Source organism: Pristis pectinata, chromosome 23 (genome assembly GCF_009764475.1).
Source record: "Pristis pectinata isolate sPriPec2 chromosome 23, sPriPec2.1.pri, whole genome shotgun sequence".
In the NCBI taxonomy this organism is placed as follows: Eukaryota; Metazoa; Chordata; class Chondrichthyes; order Rhinopristiformes; family Pristidae; genus Pristis; species Pristis pectinata.
The window spans coordinates 14,495,094-14,520,598 of NC_067427.1; the positions used below are offsets into that span (position 1 = coordinate 14,495,094).

The 25,505-nt window shown below is 38.6% G+C and overlaps 1 protein-coding gene across 4 annotated transcripts in view; it reads right to left on the reverse strand.

Annotated features, from left to right (window-relative positions):
• The window catches only part of camsap1b (calmodulin regulated spectrin-associated protein 1b), an 89,741-nt gene extending 64,468 nt beyond the window's left edge, over positions 1-25,273 (reverse strand). For 3 of the 4 annotated variants that reach the window (XM_052036741.1, XM_052036739.1, XM_052036738.1), the window contains exon 1: positions 24,629-25,188. In XM_052036741.1, coding sequence (XP_051892701.1) covers positions 24,629-24,806 — 178 coding nt within the window. In that variant the 5' untranslated portion in view covers positions 24,807-25,188. Of the gene's footprint in view, positions 1-24,628 lie in introns of all 4 variants that reach the window. The other variant, XM_052036740.1, reaches the window with a different exon arrangement.
• Positions 25,274-25,505: the final 232 nt, after the last annotated feature.

Below are 25,505 nucleotides of genomic sequence, written 5' to 3' on the forward strand. Positions count from 1 at the left end.
AATCATTTGTCTTTGACTCAGTTCTTAACAACAAAATAAGTTGGTTAAGGTCAACAGCAAAAATAGGAAGCATCTTGCAATTTTTCATTATGCAGAACTTGAAAAATATCACTTGCAGAAAAGTCTGTTTCTAGCTGTGGAAAACTTCCATCATATTGAAAATTGAAAGCTAAATGAATTTGAAGACCAAATATATCTATAAAAGATTATATTGTAATGTAATTCTGTATGTTGGTGACAAAGCAAGTGGATAAGAGCTATACAAGGTACAAAGAAATCTTTGGTTTTATATCTTGAGAAACTGAATATAGAAGGAAGGTGTGATGTTGAACTGATACAAGTACATAATTAGTATTTAGCTGGAAAACATTAAACCTTGCTTTAGATTCCATTCAAGAAAGGATTGGAAAAGTAAGTCCAGGATAGATTCATAGATGAAGGTTACAATTATGAAGCAGCTTGGGGCTTTTCCCATTAAAGCAGAAAAGGAGTGACCTGATGAAGAAATTCAAGTGGTCCTACATTACAGGAGGGTTGTGGTCCTAGAAAACGGGCCATGTGCAATTTTCCACAACTCGAAGCCGCGTATATGTGCATGTGTCAAGAAACACGAGTTGAAAAAAATAAATTTTGTATTTATATCCCCCCCAACATAAATTCTGTGAGAACGAATTTTATTCTGCACCTCAAATTTTTGGGAAGTGATTTGTGAATTTTGTAAGAGTGAATTTCCATAACTCAAATAAGATTTCTTTATTAGTCACATGTACATCAAAACACACAGTGAAATGCACCTTTTGCGTAGAATGTTCTAGGGGCAGCCCGCAAGTGTCGCCACGCTTCCGGCGCCAATATAGCATGTCCACAACTTCCTAACCCATACATCTTTGGGATGTGGGAGGAAACTGGAGCACCCGGAGGAAACCCATGCAGAGACGGGGAGAATGTACAAACTCCTTGCAGACAGTGGCGGGAATTGACTAAAGCGGGGGTCACCTGTAATGAGTGTTTATGCAGAATTTATAAGACTTACAATCATGAAATTTGCATCAAATCAAAATAAAATTCAAATCTTGGTCATGCATAAACAGTGTGTAGACAATTGAAATCTTGGTAACTTCAAAAAGCTAAATATTAATTTTATTTCATGTTACTAAGGACCAGACTTGAAGGGGATTATTGATCCAGATAAAGTTAACACACAGTATTGAAGTGTCAGTCGCCAAAATATTGTGGGTTAATAACTTTGCTGAAAAACATCAATTCAACCCTCACACTATATGGCTCATCAAAATCAAAATAAAGGGATCCTGTTCTGGTTGGCTGCCAGTTACCAGTGGTGTTCCGCAAGGGTCGGTGTTGGGGCCGCTTCTTTTTACATTGTACATCGATGATTTAGATTATGGAGTAAATGGTTTTGTGGCTAAGTTTACAGATGACACCAAGATAGGTGGAGGAGTAGGGAGTATTGAAGAAACAGGAAGGTTACAGAGAGACTTAGATAGTTTAGGAGCATGGGCAAAGAAATGGCAGATGAGATTCAATGTTGAGAAATGTGTGGTTGTACACTTTGGTAGAAGAAATAAACAAACAGATTATCATCTAGATGGGGAGAAAATTCAAAGTACAGAAGTGCAAAAGGACTTAGGGGTCCTCGTACAGGATACCCTAAAGGTTAACCACCAGGTTGGATCAGTGGTAAAGAAAAGCAAATGCTAAATTGGCATTCATTTCGAGAGATATAACATATAAAAGTAAGGAAGTGTTGATGAGGCTCTATGGGGCACTAGTGAGACCTCATTTGGAATACTGTGTGCAATTTTGGGCCCCTTACCTTAGGAAGGATGTACTGATGTTGGAGAGGGTTCAGAGAAGATTTACGAGGATGATTCCCAGAATGAAAGGGCTTACATATGATGACTGTTTGTCGGCTCTTGGACTGTACTTGCTGGAGTACAGAAGAATGAGAGAGGACCTCATAGAAACATTTCGAATGTTGAAAGGACTGGACAGAGTAGATGTGGCTAGTCTTGGTGGGCGAGTCCAGGACTAGAGGGCACAGTCTTAGATTTATGGGGTACCCGTTTAAGCAGAAATTAGGAGAAATTTCTTTAGCCAGAGGGTCATGGATTTATGGAATTCTTTGCCACATACAGCTGTGGAGGCCCAATCATTGGGGGTGTTTAAGAAGGGGATTGATAGGTATCTAATTAGTCAAGGTATCAAGAGATATGGGGAAAAGGCCAGAAATTGGGGCTAGATAGGAATAGTTTAGTTTAGCTCATGGAGCAGACTTGATGGGCCAAATGGCCTACTTCTGCTCCTTTGTCTTGTGATCTTGTGAAATCTCAGAAAGAATGCCCGATATCATTGGAAAACAGTAATAACAATTATTTGTCTCCTACTTCGAAAAAATCTTTTTAACAATTGGCTATTTTGAGAAGTAACTGATGACATTCTTTCTAAAAACAAGCTATTTTAGGAAACTCAAAAACCGTTGTTACAATCACGTAAGAATTATTGGACAGGCGCAATGGAATGTAGCACAAAAGGTTGCCCTTGGCTTTCAGCACAGCATTCACTGGTACCAGGAGTTGTATGAAGAAAAGCAGTGAAATTATGAGACCCTCCTGACACACTCCTTGCACTGTCAAATTTATCCACATTGAACCTGTAGCTGTACCTGTACCTGTAACATCGTCATGCCTCATCACCCAATTCAACTGCCTGTCTCTGCCTCCTCCACCACCACCGAAAACATAGACTGTCTGTCCAATCTCACACCATCTTCTTTTGCAGCAACTTTGCTTGTGTCCTCTCTTTGCCTTCTAAAGGTAATGTTTTATTTCAATAAAGTAAGCATTTTGATCTGTTTTTTTAAGCTTCAGCTTACTAAAAATTTTATCATTACCAAACAGATTTCTTTCTCATTGGAAAGAATGGAAAGCTATGTCCCTCTTAACAAATTTTTGTTTGGAAATGCAACTCCCTCATTAACCTGGGGAGATCGAAACAAACTTGTTGAGTTTAACAATCTAAACTGATGTGGCCATTCATTGAAGGCCAATATGCCACCCACACCTAGAAACAGATGTGTGGACATAAAACAGTAAAGCTCTGAGTTACACTGCTTGATTTACCAATCTGCCAATAACATCCATCTCAACTTGTATTTAAAGAATGCCCATTTGGGTCAATTTTAGAAACCATACTGGCACATGAGACCATAATTTAGCAGAATTAACCATTGCTAGCAGAAAGCAGTAAAGGATATGGTGCAAAATAAAATTTCAACCTATAACTTCTATTTTGATGACATCTAAATTTTTCAATCTTGCTCAATTCTGAAATTATACAATTTACTTCATTGTCAGATGGAGGATTATCATAAAGTATTTTTGATTTCAAAAATTAACTCTGCTTCTCTTTCCACAGAAACTGCCTAAACTATTGATGACTTCCAGGATTTTCTATTTTGTTTCAGATTTCCAGCATCTGCAGTTTATATTTGATTTTTTAAATAAAATTTACATTTCTAAAGCATGTTTGACTATTTTTTATTGTCTAAGCCTCCAAGGGTTTTGCTGGGCACTGCAAACAAGTTATCAAAATTGTATTTCTAAATATGCCCATTTTTGGCATTAATCTTATTTAGTTTTGCTATTCTCCTTTCATCCACCTACACTAGAGGTAATTTTCAGTGGCCAATTAACCTCCCAACCATAAAAAGAAAGTGCATACTGTACATCATTGTGCAGTCACTAATAAACTTCCTCATTTGAAAAATTCCATAACGCCTCTGATTCAAGCTTCTCCCCATGTAAAAGTAAATAAAAATAACACATTTTGACAAGGACACAAGGAATGATTCCCCCGCCCTTTGGAATACTGCATGGGACTGTTTATATTCACCTGAGAAGCCAGAAAAGGCTAGGGTTTAATACTTTATCCAAATGCAGTAAAATAAGATATCTTTATTAGTCACATGTATATGGAAACACACAGTGAAATATACCTTTTACGCAGTGTTCTGGGGGCAGCCCGCAAGTCTCACCACGCTTCTGGTGCCAATATAGCACATCCACAACCTCCTAACCCATACATCTTTGGAATGTGGGAGGAAACCAGAGCACCCAGAGGAAACCCACACAGACATGGGGAGAACGTACAAACTCCTTACAGGCAGTGGAATTGAACCCAGGTCACTGGTGCTGTAATAGCGTTATGCTAACCACTACGACAATACTGCACCTCTGACAGTGCAGTACTCACTCAATACTACACTGAATGATCAGCCTAGATTTTTCTGCTCAAGTCTCTGGAGCGGAACCTGAACCCACTACCTGCTAACTCAGGGAAATAAAGGTCTGCAGATGCTGGAATCTAGATGAAAAACACGCTTGCTTTTATCCACGGATGTTGCCTGGTCTGCTGAGTTCCTCCAGCATCATCGTATTCTGGTAAAAATATGGTAGACTAGCATCTCAGATGAAATATTCATGCAGATAAAAATTATACTGCTCACACTTTAATTATGAGTAGTATACTGCAATTTAAATTTGTATGCTCCTTATAAATTATTTTTAAAAGGGGAATATTAAAATTATGATTTTTATTTCAATAAAGGTTCCTGGAAGAGCATTCTGCCATAATTTCAAAAAATCTCCTACTATTTTATGATTTAATTCTTATGATTATTTAAAATTTGTCATTACTTATCAATCGCTGGGGCAAAAAAAAAGTATGACCATACTGCACATATGAGGTGTTCTCTTAATCTTCCTAGTTTAAATTAAATCCCCTCAATTTTTCTGGTCTGTTTTTCATAATACAATGGACCTTCTTCAATATCTTTGTATCTTTTCTTCGATAGGATGCCCAAAATTATACACTATTCCAAAGGTAGACCAATTCTTCCAACCTTTCAGATCAGTTTCTACTCTTTGAAAGCCTTAACCACACCTTGACATTCCCACTTATGTTTATTTAAAGTTCCCAATGTGTCATACTGTTTTAACATTATTGGTTAAAGAAACAAAAAGTGGTGTAAAGATCATGAAAGCAAATATAATATGTATTAACTTTGTATTAAAATAGTGAAAGGTCAAGGAGGAAAATATAATGGTCAATCGTCAAAAATAATGCTAAATGTTAAGAATGTCCTGAAAGAGCATCTCAGTTGCAGAATGCAAAAGTAAGGCATTAATTTAGGTACTATATTGGAAGGACACAGGTAGCCTCGGACAGAACAAGTACATTAATTCTACCAGGAACATGCATACAAAGTATGGTTCTTGAAACATGCAAGGACAGAACATTGATTAAGAGATAGAGGAGGATTTGAAATATTCAAAGCGAACTCAAGCTCAAGCAAACAATACTTGTGACCAGAATTCTAGACAATTAATAAGAGCACCATTCAAACGGCAAGGCAGTCTGCTGGAAATCCAATAAGAAAACAGAAAATGTAGTAAATACTGAGAAGTATTATGTGTGAAGGGAAAAACAGAATTACCATTTCATCAGAATTAGGAAAAGCATATCAACTGATTCAAGGACTTTTTGGAAAAATTCCATATTATTACTACTCATTCTGCAAACAAAATGCTTTCTGTTTATATTAAGATTATAAATCTTATACTAAGATTACATCTGAAAAAAAAACAAATATCCTAACTGTAATCTTGCCATGGTTGATAATAGGTTTACCATTACTCCTGGTTTTTTTTTTATATAAATAAATATATATATCTATATATACACACACACACACTATCCCTCTGAATTAAAAGGAAATTTAATTTGAAATTTTCAGATTCTTTATTACTTGGTCTGCTGACATTATTATTATTATTGGCAGATCAAGTAATAAAGAATCTGAAAATTTCAAACTAAATTTCTACCTCTACAGTTTGTTTTTTTCTTACTGGGATGTCCAATGCATCTCAGGCAGGAGCTCATTATTCAATTTAGGTAAGCACCAGTATGCTTCATTAACCTTTCATTATAATCATTCATAAAAACAAAACTGTTAACCTCATCATCCGCAAGACTAATACCGTCCCCTTGACACCACACTATAACTGGCATCTTTTTCCTTTTTTCCAACAACCTTTCACACCCTCAAGCTGAATTCATTCATCTCACAACTCTTGAAGCTCAGAGATAAATCAGGTCTCACTTGTGTGACTAGACACTAAGGCTGTTCAAATGAAAGGCCATTGAAATTGCAAAATTTCCAAGTGTCTCAAGTCAACCTTAATGAAATACATTCATTACTTTCTTGCATTCATTAAAATGGGCTCCTGAGCAAACAAAAAATGTTAAAAAAATCACAATGACAAGTAAAGGTAATGCCCAAAACAGACAGAAGTGGACAAATTAGCACAACCCCCCAAGGAATGTCCATGTATTCAAATTACTTCACACAATGTCCAGAGATAGATTTTCTCTTTGTAATTTTTGATTTACACTAACTCTGTTGACTCCTGATGTATTTTTGTAAAACAAGGCAACTAAATGAGCTATGCATTAATTTTAAATTATTTTTGCAATTCTACAAACCAACAGTTTTATTAGCAACTAAAGAACCCCATCTAATTCCTCTCATAATATTAATTTTAGTGCCCCATGTGATTTTTGGTATTAAGTTTATGAAAATGAGTAGGAAAAGATAACTGGTCTGGCAAGTTTCACTTTCATGTGGCCCAAATCATCACAACTATAAATTTGCCTGTAGCAAACTTGCATTCTCTTTGGAAAGGCAAATAAGCAGAAGTCAAAGCAAAGTAATTCCAATAGTACTTCTTTAATGTATCTGTTTAACCATACCAACAGTTCTGAGTGGTCATATTTAATGCCCATGGTGATGTTGCTATGAAAATGGCATTGAAAATCAACCTTGTAGCATAAACTAGAATAGCCTGTGAGTAGCAGATACAAAAGATGTGGCAATACTAGTGGATGTACCAGAAACTAACTAATAATTACTAGCAAGTTAAAAGCTGATTGAGGGAGGTTTTTGGTAACTGGTGACCAAAAGAAAATGGCTTAAAACTGCATTTTTGTGCTAAAAACCCATACAAGTCACTAATGCTCCACAGAAAGGTAACCAGTTAACCTGGTTTAGCCAACATACAACCAGAGCCCTACACTACATCACCCTAGGGACGGCCATTAAATGCTACCTTGTCAAGAACAAAAAGCAGTTGAAGGAAAGAGTTACGACTGAATAAATGAATGAAGAATGGTTGAGGAAACATCAGAGCATGGTGAGTGAGTAAATGTTATTAAATTTACTCATGGATAGAGCAAATGATAAACTGTTTCCAGTTTGAAATTTGTATGTGCTGTTATGAAAATATTGGGGATGGATTGAGGCTGAAAAATGTTGAACACAAAGGTCCTCCAATCTATTTAATGGCACAAAGATAAATTTTCCTGGAAGGTATTTTTAATGCCAATTAATGCTAATTGCAACTATTATCTCTGAATTGGTAGGAATTAACTTTTAAAACATTGCTTTCAAATCTTAATGATCAAAAACAGATTTCACTAATGGAAAGCATCATTTTTCCATCATTTAACTTCTCCTATGTTCCATCTGAATGCAGATATCATACAGCCTCAATTTAACATGTCTCATTATACTGGAGAGTCAGAGAGAGACAGCCCTTCAAGTCCACACCGACCATCAACTGCCCATTTAAACTAAACCTACATTAATCCCATTGTAGTGGTTGCTACCGCGGAATAAAACAAGACTCTACTCGGAGGATTGCCAAACAGAACTGGTTTATTTTCCCGCCTTGTGCGGGCCCTTTAAGGGAGAAAAACTCCCGCCCAAAAAAACCGGCAATGACGTAAGTCCTACGTCATCAGGACTTTCCCGCGCGCGGGTTCTCCCCGTCGCTCGGAAAGACGAGGCCCGCCGCCATCTTGGGCCTCGTCGCTCCGACGCCGCGCGACCCGACTGCCGAGCCGGTTCGCCCGACTAGACGGTGAGTCGCCACACCATTTTTGTATTATCCCCACATTCTCATCAACTCCTCCCAGATTCTATCACTCACCTACACACTAGGGGCAATTTACAATTAACCCAACAAACTGCACATCTTTTGGATGTGGGAGAAAACTGGAGTACTGGGGGGAAATCCAAACAGTTACAAGGAAAACATGCAAACTCCACGCAGACAGAAGTCAGCTTTAAACCCAGGTCTCAAGCACTGTAAGGCAGCAGCTCCTCTAGCTGTGCAACGTGCCTCCTCAAATCTGCAGTTTCAGATGTACCATAAGCATTACCATGTCCCCAGGATGTTGTGCATTTTTATTCCTGGATCATAGGGAGGCAATAATATTCCTAGCAAAATAGAACATGGCTTTGTTTGGGAAAGTCTTTACCAACAGCAGTACTGAGGAGGGAGCTACAATTTTGGATTTTTTTTCCACGATACTCTGTACGAGGTTACAAAATAAATTCAGGAAACCTCTTTCACATGCAGGTGTAATGGATTAGGATTTATTTTCTCTTTTTACAGAACTTGGCAAATTTGATTAATTTAGCAACACACAATCGTATTTGCTTCATTAACCTATTGTGCGCTTAAACCAAAGTTCTTACATAGAACAGTACAGCACAATGTCTGTGCCAACCAAAACTCATATTTACAAAATTCATTTCCTTCATATACATGCAACTAAAGTGGCATTTCAAATGTATAATTTGGTTTGGGCAACAACTCTCAAAGAGAAACATTTACACCTTGGTATTTTGAACTTGGAAACTAAATGGAAACAAAAGGGAAATTAAAATACATAATTTTATTAAGACTTACTATAACAATGTTATTTTGCACAAAGGAAATAGCCTTCGTTTAAAAAATATTTTAACATTACACAAACTAGAGATACAAGTATTTTACTTATTAAGATGCTTTTATTTGGATTTATAATTATATTAAAGATTAAAAATAGTGCTACTGAATAAATCCTACCAGCATGTCACAAGTTTTATACATCTACATTCTTATTACTTAATTATCAAGTTAAATTTAACAACTGGTCAGCTTTCCTCACAGCTTTAAAACATTCCAATTTATTCTGGAAGCTTCCAAAGGAGGTGGTACCCAAGGATATACTTTATTCTATTTTGGCTCAATGGTAATTACATAGTAAACTGAATCTTTTATGGAAATACACACATCATTATAAAGAGTCATACAAGACCATGCTTTTATTTTTGGTCATTTTCAAAGCAGTCTTTCAAGTCACAAGTAATTTTGTTTCAGCACTAAAACAGTAAACAAGAAATAATTGCTGTTATTTTTCTCTACATCACTTTAATTCTATTTAATAGGCTGTTTGCAGCTTCAATTGTTTATTTTACACATCACAGTATAAATGCGAGAAACATTTATTGCACATTTATAAAATGAAAAAACAAGTTAACTTTAAGTTGCAGAAAGGATGGGAGGAGGGGTGGATAGAATAAAAAGGATCTCTCTGATTGGGTGATGCCAAAATTGCCCAGGTGATCCCCAATGCTTAAAGTCTTGATGAAATGAGGAAAGTTAGAGAGGAGAAAAACAAAGGAACATATTAAAGCTGTGAAATGGAAGTCAGAGTTGTTGACAAAACATAAAACCAAAAGGAGAATGCTGGAAATGCCCAGCAGATTGGTTAGGTGAGTTCTGCTAACAAGGTTAACCACCTATAATATTAACTAAGTTTTTCTTTCTCCATATACTCTGCCTTATCTGATGGGCATTTTTACCATTCTAAGTAGCAGATGAAGAACATCAACTCTGTTTCTCTTTTCACAGATGCTGACTGACCCAATGTTTCCACTGTTTTATTTCAGATTTCCTGCATGCGTCATTTGTTGATTTTCAATTATACAACATAATTCTTTTAAAAAAGAGTTGTTTAAGGGAGACAGAACCAGAAGGGTAGTAAACTGGATTCAAATATGTATGAGATGAATCACGGAATAGAAATTAAGTGATATTTTCTCAGAAGCATTTAAAATGTTCAGTTTCATTCTGAGACTGATCCTATTCATTGTGCATACCAGTGATATGCCTGTGGGATAAGAAGGAGTGGCACCTAATTTGGCAAAGGAAAACTACAAAAGGAGGGGAAGAGATTCTCAGGATTAAGGTGACATTACAAGAGTAAACTGATAAATTGGTAAAATGGGTTTAAAAAATTGACAGATGGAATGCAATTAATGCAAATTGGTACATATTAATACAAGTAATAATTTGCATGATGGTAAGCCGGGTAATGTGAAATCTTAAGGATTTCTGTAGGGAATGAGCAAGTCTGTCAATTTCTCCAGGCATTTAAATTAATCTAAATCTCTCCGCCTCTTCTTCCTTAAGAATGCCTTTTCAAAGTTGCCCGTGAAGAGGCTATTGGTCAACATGCCATATTTCCCTGCCTAGTATCAAATTTCATTTTTGCTAATGCCTGTGAAGACCTTGGGATGCTTCACTACAGTTAAAGACACCAGTGTATAACAATTACAAGTTGTAGTTGATGATGATGATAATAATAATGATGAAGAAAAAGCCATAACATAACCTATGTACTGAGATATAAATAGAATTTACCATGCAATGGTGAATTTATCCAAAATCTTAACAAAACTATAGTTGGGAGCTCTATGTTAGAGCTCCAGCTTATAGTTAGAATGTTAAAATCAATATAATTAGTACTACACAGATTCAAAAGGATACAACTTAGCACAAGGCAAAATTTTAAAAATTGGTCCATTTTTCTTCATAGCAGACTGGATGACCTGACGATAATAATTGATTTTTGAAGCAATCAGAGTAACCAGAAATAGTTTCCAGTTGTGGAAGATCAACAATGAGGGGACATAAATATTTTACATATGCATCAGAGTGAAAGAAAACTTAAATGGAAAAATATAAACAGTTCAAAATTCTATAATTCACTACCAGAATTAGTAACTCAAGCAAAGATGTATCAATATTTAAAAACAGGATAGATTATTAACTCTTCGTTTCAGTTAATAAAGTAGATGTTGTAACATGTGTGGCACTAAATTAATGCTACTGATTATTGCTGTTTAATCACTACGCGCAACCTGGCCAATTAAACACAAATTAGAACATCAAAACAGACTGTGTCATTCTACATGAAAAGCTGAAAGTTTCATTTAAAAGTGACTAATATTGGTCTGAAAATGGCCTTTCAGACACATGCAAAGCAGTTTAGACAACCTTGCTTCTATTTTATCCACTGTCTTTTGGGAACACCTACACTCCACGAAACCACCATTCCATACAGGCACATCTAAAGTGGTAGCAATTTTATGAAGGAATACAAATGGAACATATATCCTATTGCAACTTAATACACTGCATAAAACTAAAATGAGCAGTTTTGTAGAATTGTATTATTTAATTTGCTTTTTTTTTATTGAAATTTACACAATATACGAGCAGTTGTAATTTTGATACCAATGTTATTTTCACAGGGAAACTTCCAAGAATATTTTCAACACTCTTTCAGTAAAAACCCATATACATGACAAAAAAATTACACATTGATTACGAATCTTACACTCATTTCGTTACAAAGTATTTCCAAGCAAACTAAAACAACTTAAAGTGGCACGACTTAGGGCAGCACGGTAGTGTAGCGGTTAGTGTGACGCTATTACAGAGCCAGCGATTGGGGTTCAATTCCCGTCGCTGTCTGTAAGGAGTTTGTACGTTCTCCCCGTGTCTGCGTGGGTTTCCTCCGGGTGCTCCGGTTTCCTCCCACATTCCAAAGACATACAGGTAGGTTAACATGGGTTTAAATGGGCAGTGCGGACTCATTGGGCCGGAAGGGCCTGTTACCATGCTGTAAATAAAGGTTTAAAGGTTCACAACAGAATACAAGGTAGCAAGTGCCAATGCCACATCCCAAAAATATGCACAGAATAAAAGCTGATTCACAATAATGTGGCATAATAATATTTAACAATACAAGTCTTAAAGGCAGTAAGTTACAGTTCTTGTGTTCACATATAAATAAGTCTTCCAACATGAAGTTATTGTTCTAGAATTAACTGCTAAAATTAGTTCTTCATTTCCTGGTGTTACCAGAACACTGGTAACATTAGCTTTCCAAATTAATACATACACATATTAAAATATAATTATATGCAAATAAAGTAATAAGCTTCAACAATTTTAAGCATGTTTACACTTTACAGGGTTGCCTGCTGAGCTCTTTTTGTATAGAAGTTCTTGTCCACAGAGGAGATACTGACCCAAAATCACTTGAGTTTAGAAGAATAAGCAGTCATCTCATTGAAATAGCCACAATTTTGAGAAGCACCAGAGCTGGTTTCAAGAGGTTGCTTCACATAACAGGCAGGATGCAAGGTCCACTTAGGACAGAACAGAGATCAAATTTCATAATGCAGAAGGTTGTTAATTTTTAGAATTCTCCATTTCCGAATGCTCCATCACTGATGATACTCAAGGCTGAGGGAGATTTTCAGATGCTAATGGAATCAAAGGATATGGGTTGGGGAAGCCGAGGGGGCACGTACAGTGGCAGTGCAGTAATCAAGTTACCAGTGATCCAGGACTAATGACCATTTGGGAATGCAGAGACATGTCAGAGATAGCCAACAGGCTCTGTCAAAGACAGATCTTTTCTGACCAATCTGCCTGAATTTTTTGAGGTAATAATGTGTACTGATGAGTGTAGTATAGTAGATGTGGCTTACATGGACTTCAGTAAGGCCTCTGACAAGGTCCCACATGGAGACTGGTCCAAAAGGATAGGGCCCATAGGATCCAGGGCAAGTTGGGAAATTGGATCCAAAATTGATTTGGCAATAGGAGACAAAACATGATGACAGAGGGTTGTTGTTTTATTTTGTGATTGGATGCCTGTGACAAGTGGTGTTCCAAATGGATCGGAGCTGGGACCCTTGCTGTTGGCAATATACATGAATCATTTGGATGTGGATACAAGAGGCATGATTAGCAAGTTTGCAGATGGCACAAAGTTTGGAGGAGTTTTTGAGTGTGTGGAAGGTAGTTTTAGGCTACAGGGTGATAACAATGCGTTAGTGAAATGAGCTGAGTTTAATCCAGATAAATGAGAGGTACATTTGGGAGTACTAATAAGGCCAAGACAGAGAATTGAGGAACAGAGAGACCTTGGTGTACAAGTCCAAAGATCCTTGAAGGTGGCAGTGCAGGTGGATAACATGGTTAAGGCGGCATATGGGTTATTGGCCTTCATTAGTCAGGGCACTGAGTACAAAGAGCAAGGAGGTTATGCTCTAACATTATAAAACATTGGTCATACCTCAGTCTGGACTAGAGTGCAGTTCTGGTCACCGTACTATAGGAAGGATGTGATAGTGCTGGAGAGGGTACAGAGGAGATTCACCAGTTTGCCTGGCATGGAGCATTTCAGTTATCAAGAGAGACTGGAGAGGCTAGGTCTGTTTTCCCTGGAGTGGAGGAGTTCAAGAGCAGACATGAATAAGGTATACAAGATTATAAGGGGTATAGGTAGGGTAAACTGCAGGAAAATTTTCCCCACATCAGAAGTGAATAAAACTAGAGGACACAGAGTTAGGGTAAGGGGTAAGAGATTTAGAGGGGATCTGTGAAGGACCTTTCTCACGCAGAGAGTGCATTTCCTGAGAAAGTGGTGGAAGCTGAATCACTGACATCATTTAAGAAGCGTCTCAATGAGCACTTGAACCGCCTAGACATGGAAAGGGACCAAGTGCTGAAAGATAGAATTAATACGGATAGGTGCGCACTGGTCAGCATGGACACGGTGAGTCAAACTGTCTGTTTCCATACTGTATGACTAACAGTCCAGTGACCAGAATTAAGATGTCCCATGGCAACAGTTGAATTTACATTCAAGTAACCTGGAACTTAAAGTCATTGGGTTTACTCATGATTCACTTGACATCAGACCACTAGTTAGTTGCAGTTGACTCTTAAATGTCACTCTCACTGGCTTTTTACACCACTTGAGATGTACCATGATCACTACTTTAAAAGAATAAAACTGCAGCAACCTAGACACTGAATTCAGACACATCATTGCAAGATTGACTGAGCTGGGAGCAAAGTCCTCCTCACAAACATCTGGGGACTGATATCAGAATTGGGGAAGTTGTCCCACTCTCTAGTCAAGCAACATCTTGTCATACTTACAGAAGACAATTCCATCACAACCTCTGGATACATCCAGTCCTATCAAGAAGATAGATCACTGGCAGAAAAGGATACATTTACTCCAGACCCCATAATGTCTTAAGGAAATCTCCTTCTGACTACTACCTATTGATTGCCATCTACTACCCTCTCTCAGCTGATGTATCAATGCTCCTCCAAATTGAACAATACTTGAAGGTAGCAAAGGCACAAAATATGCTCAGGGTGAGGAACATAAATTTCCATCAACAAGTGGCTTGGTAGCATCAGCACTAATTGAGCTGGCCAAGTCCTCAAGAACCCAGCTGCCAAATTAGGTCTGCAACAAGGAACAAGTGAACCAACATGAAGGATAAACCTACTTCACCTCATCCCCACCAATTTACCTGTAGCAGATGCATCTGTCCAATAGTAGAAGTGTTGTGTCATTACAAACTGTGCTACATGGGAGACTCAGAACAGATGTGGCAGGAGAAAACTGGACATCCATGAAGGTGACCATGAGCAACAACAAAGACGTACACAATTGTTATGTCTCCCCAGCATTTCTTCCACACTACTGTTACAATCAAACAAGGAGGTCCAGCCTGGTTCAATAGGTGCAAGAAGAGCATGCTTGGAGCAGGACGAAGAGCACCTAAAAACTAAGTGCTAACTGTGTGATTTTGCAACAGAAGACGACAAGCATGCTGAACAATAAAATAAGTTGCCAAAACACAGAGATAAGATTCCATAACCAAAGGATCAAATCAAAACCCTACAGACCTGCCTCATCTAGTCATGAATGGTGGTGCGCAATTAAACAGCCAACAAAAGGTGGCTCCAGGAACATTCCCATCATTTATAATCATGCAGACCAGTACATGAGTGCAAAGACAAGGCTGAAGCAATTGCAAGCATGTTCAGCCAGATGGGGCAAGTGGATGATCCACCTCAGCTTCCTTCCAAAATCCACAATCAAAGAAGGCAGTCAACAGTCAACTCAGTTCACTCCATGTGACATCAAGAAACAAATGAGTGCTAGATACAAAGGCTAAGGGACTAGAAAACATCCAGCAATCATCCTGAAAACCAGTGCTCCAGAACTAGCCAGACCTCTAGCCAAACTGTTTCAGTACAATTACAACACTGGCATCTACCTGACAATGCACAAAATTACACAGGTATGCTCTGTTCACAAAAAGCAGGATCTATCCAATCCAGCTAATTACCACCCTTTTAATCATTAAAGAGAGGAAGGTAGGAAGGTGTCATCACAGCGCTCACCGGTGCCAAGTTTATGTTTCATCAACACCACTCAGCTCCAGACTTCATCATACTCCTGGTCCAAACTTCATCATACTCCTGGTCCAAACATAGACCAGAGCTGAATTTAGAGGCAAGGAAAGAGTAGCAACTGTGAACATTGTCAGCATTTGGTAGAGTGCAGCATCAAGGGGCCCTGGTCAAACACAATTCAATGGACATTCGGGAGATGCCCCTTCAATATTTGGAGTCATATCTTGCACAAAGCAAGATGGTTGTGATTGTCAGGTCAATTCTCCCTGCCCCAGTATATCACTGCAGGAGTCCCTCAAGGCAGTGCTCTGAGCTCAACCATCTTCAGCAACTCCATGAATTATGTTCCTTCCATCGGAGAGTGGTTGTTAACTGATGATTGTACAATATTCAGTTCCACGTATAACTCCTCAGCAGATGAAGCAGCCCATGCCTATACACAAGACCAAGACAACATTCAGGCATGGACTGCTAAGTGCCAAAAAACCCTTGAGTAACAAAAATGCTGAGCAACAACCATCTCCAATAAGGAACAGTCTAATGTCTGCTCTTCCATTCAATAATAGTTCCTGCTTTTTTTCTTAAATTCATTTTCAGGATCTGGGCATCACTGGTAATGTTAACACGCCTCCTTAACATTCAATAACACTACCATCACTGAGTCCTTCATCTCTAACATCCTGAGAGTCACCACCGACCAAAAGTTAAACTATACCTACCACATAAATACAGGAAATCAGAAGTGACTCATCTCCTGACACCTCAATGATTTTCTACCATATACAAACCACAAATCAGGAGTTTGAGGGAATACTCTCCATGTTACTCTAAGTACAGCTTCAGCAACTTTCAAAAAGCTTGATACCATGCAGGATAAAGCAGCCCATTTGATTTGTACTTCATCCACCACCCTAAACTATCAGTGCCACACTGCAGTGTGTACCATCTATAACAATGCAGTGCAGTTAATTGGCCAGGCTACTCCAACAGCACCTGCCAAACCCAGGACTTCTACCAAGAAGGAAAAAGGCTTCAAAACACCACCATCTGTACATTTGTCTCCAAGAAACAGATCACACCAGCTGGAAAACATATTGCTGTTCCTTCACCGTCACTGAGTCTAAGTCCTGGAACTCCTTCCCCAACAGTACTGAGGAAATAATTCATCAGAAGGACTGCAGCAGTTCAAGATAGTGGCTCAACATCATCTTCTCGAGGTGAATCACTGATGGGCAATACATGCTGGCCTTATAATGACGCCCATCCCAAAAAATGAATTTCAAAAGGCTATTATTATTGAACAGTAGGTGTGAGGGTTGTAACAATTTATTCCTGTTTCTATTTTTTGTTATTTTTATAAAATTTATTTCCTAAATGCCCGTTTCTCTCTGCTGATTGCCTTACCCAAAAAAATGCACGAGTAGTTGATGGCAGAGACTTTGACCAAAGGCATTGATACACAAAAATGGCACCATGCAATAATTTAGAGTCAATAGACAAATTGTTTCTTTTTTACTTAGTCTACACATTTAATTCAAAGTTAAAATTACAAATTTAATGGTAAAGTTCAAAGGTTGGAGCTATTAAGTAAATCAAAATAAAGTGAAATACACACTTGGCACACAAGAGGTTATGCCCATAGCTAGATTGTATTGTTTAGTTACCCTATTACAGGAATTACAGTTCAAACTAGAAATGTACAAGATTGTTATCAAGACTAGAGAATTTTAGCTATGAAGAAAGGTTAGATAAAATAGGGTTGTTTTCTTTGGAACAAAGCTGACATTTAATTAAGATGCATAAAATAATAAGGGACCTGAAGGCAGACAGGAAAGAATTACTCCCTTCAATAGAAAGATCAATAATCACCAGATGTAGATTTAAAGTAAATGAAGAAAGAGCAGAGGGGAATTGAAGACAAAATTTCACCCAAAAAAAATGCCAATAATTTGGAACCAACTTTCTCTTGGAATGGCTGAGGCAGAAATTGTCACATTTAAAAGTATCAGTATCCCTCATATTACAAAGTCCCATATAATGAAAAATCATTTTAGTGAAATTGGTTCTAGAGCCATCTTCCCACTCCCCACCCCTACTACAAATCATTTCCCCACATCCTGGTAACAAATATTTTTGTCTTTATATAATTGTCTTCTATAATAGAGTTCTGTATAACAGTGTTATAGGCATGCAACTCCTTTGTAATACAAGGTGTTAAAGTATTGTGATGTATTCCCCAATGGCAGAGCTGTTTCGGGTTTTCTAGATTTTATTTTTGCTGTGCAGTACTGAAAAGGGAAGGACTAGAACAATATGTACTTTCAGTCAGCTGCAAAGAATGGAAATCAACACAACATATTTGCAGAAGCATCACCATGGTAATACTGGTCCACTTGGTGAGATGGCAATCAGTTGGAGTGGATAATCTCTGATTGGAACATTTTCTCTTTTGGTGCAATCCTTCAGTATATACCAGTGGAACTTAAAAAAACACTTATGGATCATGCACCATATTGGATATTACACAACATGCCAGAGATTGTTTCAGAATTATTGTATTACATTGCTGGCACAGTGGCACAGCACACAGTGCTATTGACTCACAGCTCTAGTGACCCAATTGGATCCAGTGCTGTCTATGTGGAGTTTGCACATTCTCTCTGTGACGGTGGGATTGCCTAGATGCTCAGGTTTCCTCCCATCCAAATAATGTTTCTGTTGATAATTTAATGGGCTACCGTATATTATCCATAGTTTAGGTGGTAAGCAGGAGATTGGTTGAGCAGGTTGGGACGTTGTTCACTAGAGAGTAGGAGAATGAAGGATAATCTTATAGAGATGTATTAAATCATGAGGATCATAGATATAGTCAATGTGCAGTCTTTTTCAAGGAATGGTTGATAACAATATGATCTGGTTTATAAGATAAAGATAGCATTTAATGAATGTAACAAAGATATGGTGTATAACTGGAAATGAAATCTTGCACACAGTATATTTTATTGGGTTAATGGTGGCTCGGTCTTTAACTTTACACTGCTAGTAATAATATGCATTTGGAGTGTTGTAACCTACCAGTTACAAAACAAAAGAACGAAAATGAAACACACTGAACTGTTCCTTTATAGCCAGCATGAACGTGATGGGTCACACAAGCTCCTATAAATTACATAGATTCTCTGTTATCCATTCTCCCAGATAGTGTGAAAATATTTCAGAGGGGGAAAAAAAAGATATTGGCAAGACTGCTAACGCAAAGTTTCTATGGGCTTGACAAATCTCTGGGGGGTGTTTTAAGACTAGAAAATGGACAGAGGTAGGCAAGACACAAGAGGAGGAAAATCAATCATGAAAACCCCTCAAGAGATCAGAAGTGTTCCTTTGAAAGAGAACTGGGGCAACAAGCATCACAGACCATCCATATCTTTACCTACTTCTTTCATGGCCTCGTGAACATTAATGAGGACCTCAAATATTAATGAGACCCAGTCATCAAAAGTATTAAAAGTGGACTGACCCTGTTATCTGCCTGCACTCAGGCACAATGTCAGATTGATTATAGCACTAGTGGTATACTTAAGTATGTGATTAATGTTCTTAACCATGTTTATGATATTTCCAGTCTGCCATGTTATTGTCCTCTTACTCAGCTTATATCCCCTCGAAGGCAGTTTACATCCTCATCACTCTCATACAATATCCACTGTAAAGCAGTTTTCCTGTTGCATCTTTGTGCCTTAAAATGAATGTACATTTGTTGCAGGGAATTAGTTTATTATCACGTACTGAGATACACTGAAAAACCTTATTTTGCATGCCATCCACACAGATCATTTCAGAACACAAGTACATCGAGATGGTACAAGGGAAAAGTTATAACAGAAGGCAGAATATAGCATTACAGTTACAGAGAAAGTGCAGTGCAGGAAGACAAATAAGGTGCAAGGGCTATGATAAGGTAGATTGTGAGGTCAAGAGTTCATCTTTATTGTACAAGAGGTCCGTTCAATAGTCTTATGACAGCGGGATAGAAGCTGTCCTTGAGCCTGATGGTGAGTTTTCAAGCTTTTGTATGGAAGGGAACAGAAGAGAGGATGTCCAGGGTCGGAGATGTCTTTGATAATGTTAGCTGCTTTTCCAAGGCAATGAGAAGTATAGACAGTCCATGGAGGGGAGGCTGGTTTACGTGACGGACTGAGCTGTATCCACAACCCTCTACAATTTCTAGCAGTTTGGGCAGAGCAGTTGCCATACCAAGCTGTGATGCATCTGGATAAGATGCTTTCTATGTGCATCTATAGAAGTTGGTTAGGATCAATAGGAATATGCCACATTTCCTTACCCTTTGAGGAAGTAGAGGCACTGGTGTGCTTTCCTGGCCATGGTGTCTACATGGTTGGACCAAGACAAGCTATTGGTGATATGTACACCTAGTAACCTGAAGCTCTCAACCATCTCCACCTCAGCACCATTGACACAGACAAGGATGTGTGCTCTGCCCTGATTCCTTAAGTCAATGAGCAGCTCGTTGACATTGAGGAAAAGGTTGTTGCCCTGACACCATGCCCCTAGGCTCTCTATCTCCTTTTTGTACTCTATCTTGTCATCATTTGAGATTCAGCCCACCACGGTGGTGTCATCTGCAAACCTGCAGATGGTGTTAGAGCAGAACCTGGCCACAAAGTCCTGAGCATATGGGAGTAAAGTATGGGGCTGAGGACACAGGCTTGCAGGGCACCAGTATTGGTGATAATCGTGGCGGAGGCATTGCTGCCTATCTTTACTGATTGCAGTCTATTAACCACAAGGTCAAGAATTCAGTTGCAAAGTTGCTGAGTCCTAGGTCTAGGAGTTTGGAGATGAGTTTGTTTGGAACTATGGCAGTGAAGGCAGAGCTGTAGTCAATAAATAGAGGAGTCTCACATCGGTGTCTTTGTTATCCAGATGCTCCAGAGATATTTTTTCTTTAAATGCCAGCCACTGCCTCTTAATCCACCAGTCAACCTGCTCCTGACAATAGTTTATTTAGATTGAAACCCCCAGTTTCAAACAGAAATATATTACTTTCAAAATGAACGCAAAATTTTGTCATGATTACTTTTCCCCCAGAAGCCACCAAGCTATTATAACATTTATAACTATTATACTAATACCATCACTTAACAACTGCACTACCCCACCTTCTTTTCTTGTGTCATTAATTAATCTACCTTATTGCGAAAGCAGTTTGCAGTTAGATATGGTGCCTTTTAACATTCTTCTATACTGTGAACCCAATTGTTGCTTGCTGTTGTTTGTACTGCCCATTTATTCTGATTACTACATTTCTAACTTTCACTTCCAGCTGTTTCCCTCTCTCCTCACTCCCTCTTAGGTTTCCATTCCCCAGCTAACTCCCCCCACCAACCCCATCCCCAAAAGTGCCAAGAAACGCATCTGCAATCATACTGATCTGGTCATGTTCAGGTGTAACCCAGTTAACTTGTACAGGCTCCATCTGACTGAGACACAGCTTCTAAGTCTCAAATCTCTGAAGCTCTTCCTCCTGCATCATCTTTCCAGCCACACATTCATTTGCTCTATCCTCCTACTTCTGCACTTGTTACATGTAGCACTGGAGCAATCCTTTTAGCTTCCACTTTAAAATATATTTATTAGCTCCCTGAAATCTGGAATCCAATCCTTCTTTGACCTATGTCTTTTGTACCAATGTGAACCATAACTGGATCTTCACCACCTCTCTTCTGTATGCTCTGCACCCATTCATTAACAACCTCGACTCTGGCACCAAGGAGGCATCAAACCATACTGGAGTCACGTTTATAGTCTCAGATTCCAAAGAAACCAAGAACCACATTAATTTTTTCAAGAAATTGAGATCTACTACAGCAGATTAGTTGTGTTCAGGTTTATCATTCTCAAATGAAGGTGCATAAAAACAGTATAGGAGACCCTGCATTACAGCCATTTGGGGAACAGAAATTCACCCTCTCAGAATTCACAAATCACTACCCAAAACTTTGATACACAAAATAAAATTTGCTCTCATGTAATTTATATGAAAAAAGCAAACCATTTTTTCTTCAACTCACATTCCTTGACACATGGGCAGATGACACAGCTTTGTGTTATGGAAAATTGTGATGTGGACCATTTTCAAGGAACACAACCCCACCCCACCCACCCCCACAACACAGGGGATGCCTATACATATATCGGCAGCCCTCCAGTGTTGCTACCATCTTTCGTGTCAGTTACACAATTAAGCTTGAGGTTGCAATATTAAATGGTGGCATCATCACTATTCTCTCAGTCATGATGTGTGGTCGCTATTAAGGAATAAAAGACAAGCATAATCAGTGATATTTATTTTCTTATATTCCATTTTCTACACATTTTAAATTATAGTTGGTAACTTGTTTCATATCCCAAACACCCAGTAAAGCAAAACAACTATTTCTAATATATCTGATAGCAATTAATAAAAAGAGGCACCAGCTTAAAAACAGGTTTTATTTATACTGCAATTCCTCCTTTCATACACATTTTACACAGTGATCAGAAGAACTAACACTGTTTGAGAGCTAAACTTAAAATACAAGTCACCTGCACCAAGTTTGTTTCACAGATCTTTCAAAGGCAATCACCACCAAGTATTCCCCAAAATATGTCAGTCTATTCTGGAATTCTCCAAGTAAAACATGTTGCAACAAAATAACTCCAAGCATTAAAAATTACTAGTGATCTTTTCATTGAGAAAAATGTCAATATCATGACTTCATTTTTTGTTCAGAGATCCAGAAAACTAATAGAAGATTTTTTTAAAACCTATTCATTTTTTTACGTGAAAATTAACGAGGGAATGGGATTGTTCTATGAGCCGCCACAGACTTCAGGGGCTGAAAGACCTCCTCTATCATAAGAAAGAAAAGCATCACCACCAATTAACAAGCCCATAAAAAATGCAAGGAAAGCAATGAAGCTAATTTAAAGAGGAAGAGAAGTCAAAAGTAGAGGTTAAGCTCAACTTGAAATACAACGATGATTAGAGCATACACATATCATGCAATTTCTTTTATAAAACATCATTCTTAAGATGTGGGCATCACTGGTAATTGCCCATCACTAGTTAACTACTTTTGCATCATATATATGCTTGCTGAGAGCATTTAAAAAAGGTCATCCCCAATGCTGTGGATCTGAAGTCACATGGAGATCAGTCAAGGCAAAGACAGCATGTATCCTTCCCTAAAGGACAACAAATGTCATAAGGTTGTTGCAAGAGCTCTTCGTTTAATTTATTTAGTCAAATGAATGGATTTAAATTCATGTCCCCAGATCAATTGACTAGGCCTCTGATTAATAGCTCAGTAATATAGTCTCTATGCTACCACAACCCGTTAGAATAAAAATGATAGAGGCATTAAGGAAGGTGCAAAAAAAAATTTGCAAGTAATACCAGAAAGCAAGGTATCTAGACTATCAAGAGACTTAAACTATCTGAAGCCATGTTCCATTGGTAGAGGGATAATGTTTTTATATTATGAAGTGCTCCAGTAGGGTAGGTGTAGTCTAAAACTCAAAATCAATACTGACACCAATAAATCAACAGAATTCAGAAGAAATTTTTAACCCAAGGAGCAGATAGACCACAAAACTTGCTAACACATGGAATATTTGATCTAAAACTATATTGTCTTATCTTAATTCACATCAAACACATTCACCCATAAACCTTCTCACTGAAGTACACCAGCTGGGGAATAACTTGATATTAAAATGCACTGCTTTCAAATTGTTCCAAGATCATACCTCACCCTTTGTAAACTTATTCCAATATTGCAACCCTCAGATCTCTGCAGACATCCAATTCTAGCCTCTTGCTCACCTCCAATTTTGATTTCTCCACTACTGTTCGGAACCCCTTCAGTAGCCTAAGAACTAGGGTCAGGAACTCCTATCCCCATGCCAAAGATTTCTGCTGCTCTACCTTTTTTCCTTCCCAGAAGACACTCATCAAAATCAACCTCACTGACCAACTAATGCTGCACTTGGCCCAATATCAAATTTTGTTTGAAATGTGCCAGACAGCATTTTGGGAAGTCTTAATGTTAAATGCATGATATAAATGCTAGCTTTGAGAATTACATTGACACAATTAAAGAAATGGGGAAGCTGGAGAAGTGCAAAAGAAAAATGAACAGATGGATACATTGGGTGGGTTGGATAAAGACAGGTGGAGGGACATTTCTGTGGAATGTAAGCATGCCAGTTTGGCAAATGTCCTTTTTTATTATGCAAATTCTATGTAATTAACTATAGTGCAAACAATCTACGGCTTGCAAATCCATGATCATTAGATTTCTACCCTCATTCCTCAATTCCATAAAAATAAAATCAATACAAGGGTTACGAATGCATGTTCTCTAATGAGAAAATCAGACCAGTTGTCATCACGTTAGTTATACTTTCCCTACTGGCTAGTGTCTCACAGCATCTAAATATTTCACATTTTTCATACATTCCTCATGTCCAAATCAAAGGAGGCACGGAGAGTGGTTTTGGAATGTTTTTTCTTACCTTCGAATTAAAAGTCAAATTGTAAAGTATTTTCCTTTCAAGATGAAATCAGAACCAGAACTCCACTACAATAGATTTTTAAGTTCTAGTCAAAGCTAAACAATACAAATACGTGTTTCAGGAACTCAAAAATGAAAAGTTTCTCTTCAATCAAAAATCTAAACACAATTCATACGGATACCACAAGCTCCCAAACTAATCCCCAAATTTTACTGTCGCAATGAACAAATCTGAAAAAGATCCATTCATACTTCCTGCTACTTTGCAATGAACCGTTTACAGTGCGCTTCAATTTTTTTTGCCCAAGATGACATTCCAATTTAATAATTTATTTTAGCCTTCCAGGGGCAAATTTGAACAAAGACATTAGCAAATATGTTAATTATTCGTACCTTAACAGCCCACGAACTTGCTTTCTCTTCCTACATAAATAAATCATTGGTAGGTGATGAACGCTTGCTACAGTAATTCTGATCGGACAAAATTATTTAAGCGCTCCCCCTAAAATGGATATAATTGCATTCATCAAAAAAAAAGCGCAGATTTCGTGTTACCTATTCCGTATGCTTTGGAAAAGATCCAGGCCAGATTAGCGGCTATTTTAGCCCTGGAGGAATCGTACAGCTCCAGCGGTACAACCTCAGCGCAGTCAGAGTCGGGCAGCTCCAGCATCTTCCTGCTGCTGCGACCGCTGCCATCTCCAGATGCACCGCCGAAATCCACATCCACCATCGCCAAACAGATAAAAATAATAATAAGAGCGAAATCCCCCAAATATTAAATAAATATCCAGTATATTTTTTCTCCTCCTCCGTTGCTCAGCAGAACCGCCGCATTAATTCACCTCAATGACCGGCTTCCTAAGGACGCGGCCTATAACGTGACACTCCAATGAATGGGAGTTTATTTTTAAAAATAAAACAAAATAAAATGGCAGGCTGTGCCCGGGAAGGTCCAGCCGACCGTGTCATAAAATGCGAGTCATGGTGGCTCAGCCGGTGCCGTCGACGCTGGCTGTAGGCGTCCTTTGTGTGCGCTCTCGGCCGCCCACCTCGCCTCCGGTCCCCCCTCGCGTTCGCACTGACAGGCGACACCGCCGCGGCCGTTGGAGGCGCGGCGCTCCCCTCCCCTCAACCGCGCCCCCCACTGCGCACGTGCAGAGCAGCGGCGCGCACTCGTGCACGCGCGCTCCAACCGTCGCCGCCGCTCAACCCACACTGCGCGTGCGCCGGGCGAAGGGCGTGCCCGCGCTCCCACTGACCGGGTGACGGCGCGACCCGCCAGGGGTTTGCGCGCACGCCACGCGTCACCAAGGAAACGTTCTGCCAATGGGTGCAGTGGAGGGAGATTCGAATCGGATCATCTGCTGGTTTTAACTCTCTAAGCTTTCCTTATGCATAAGTTTCAATTGTAATTATTGCTAAAACTGTA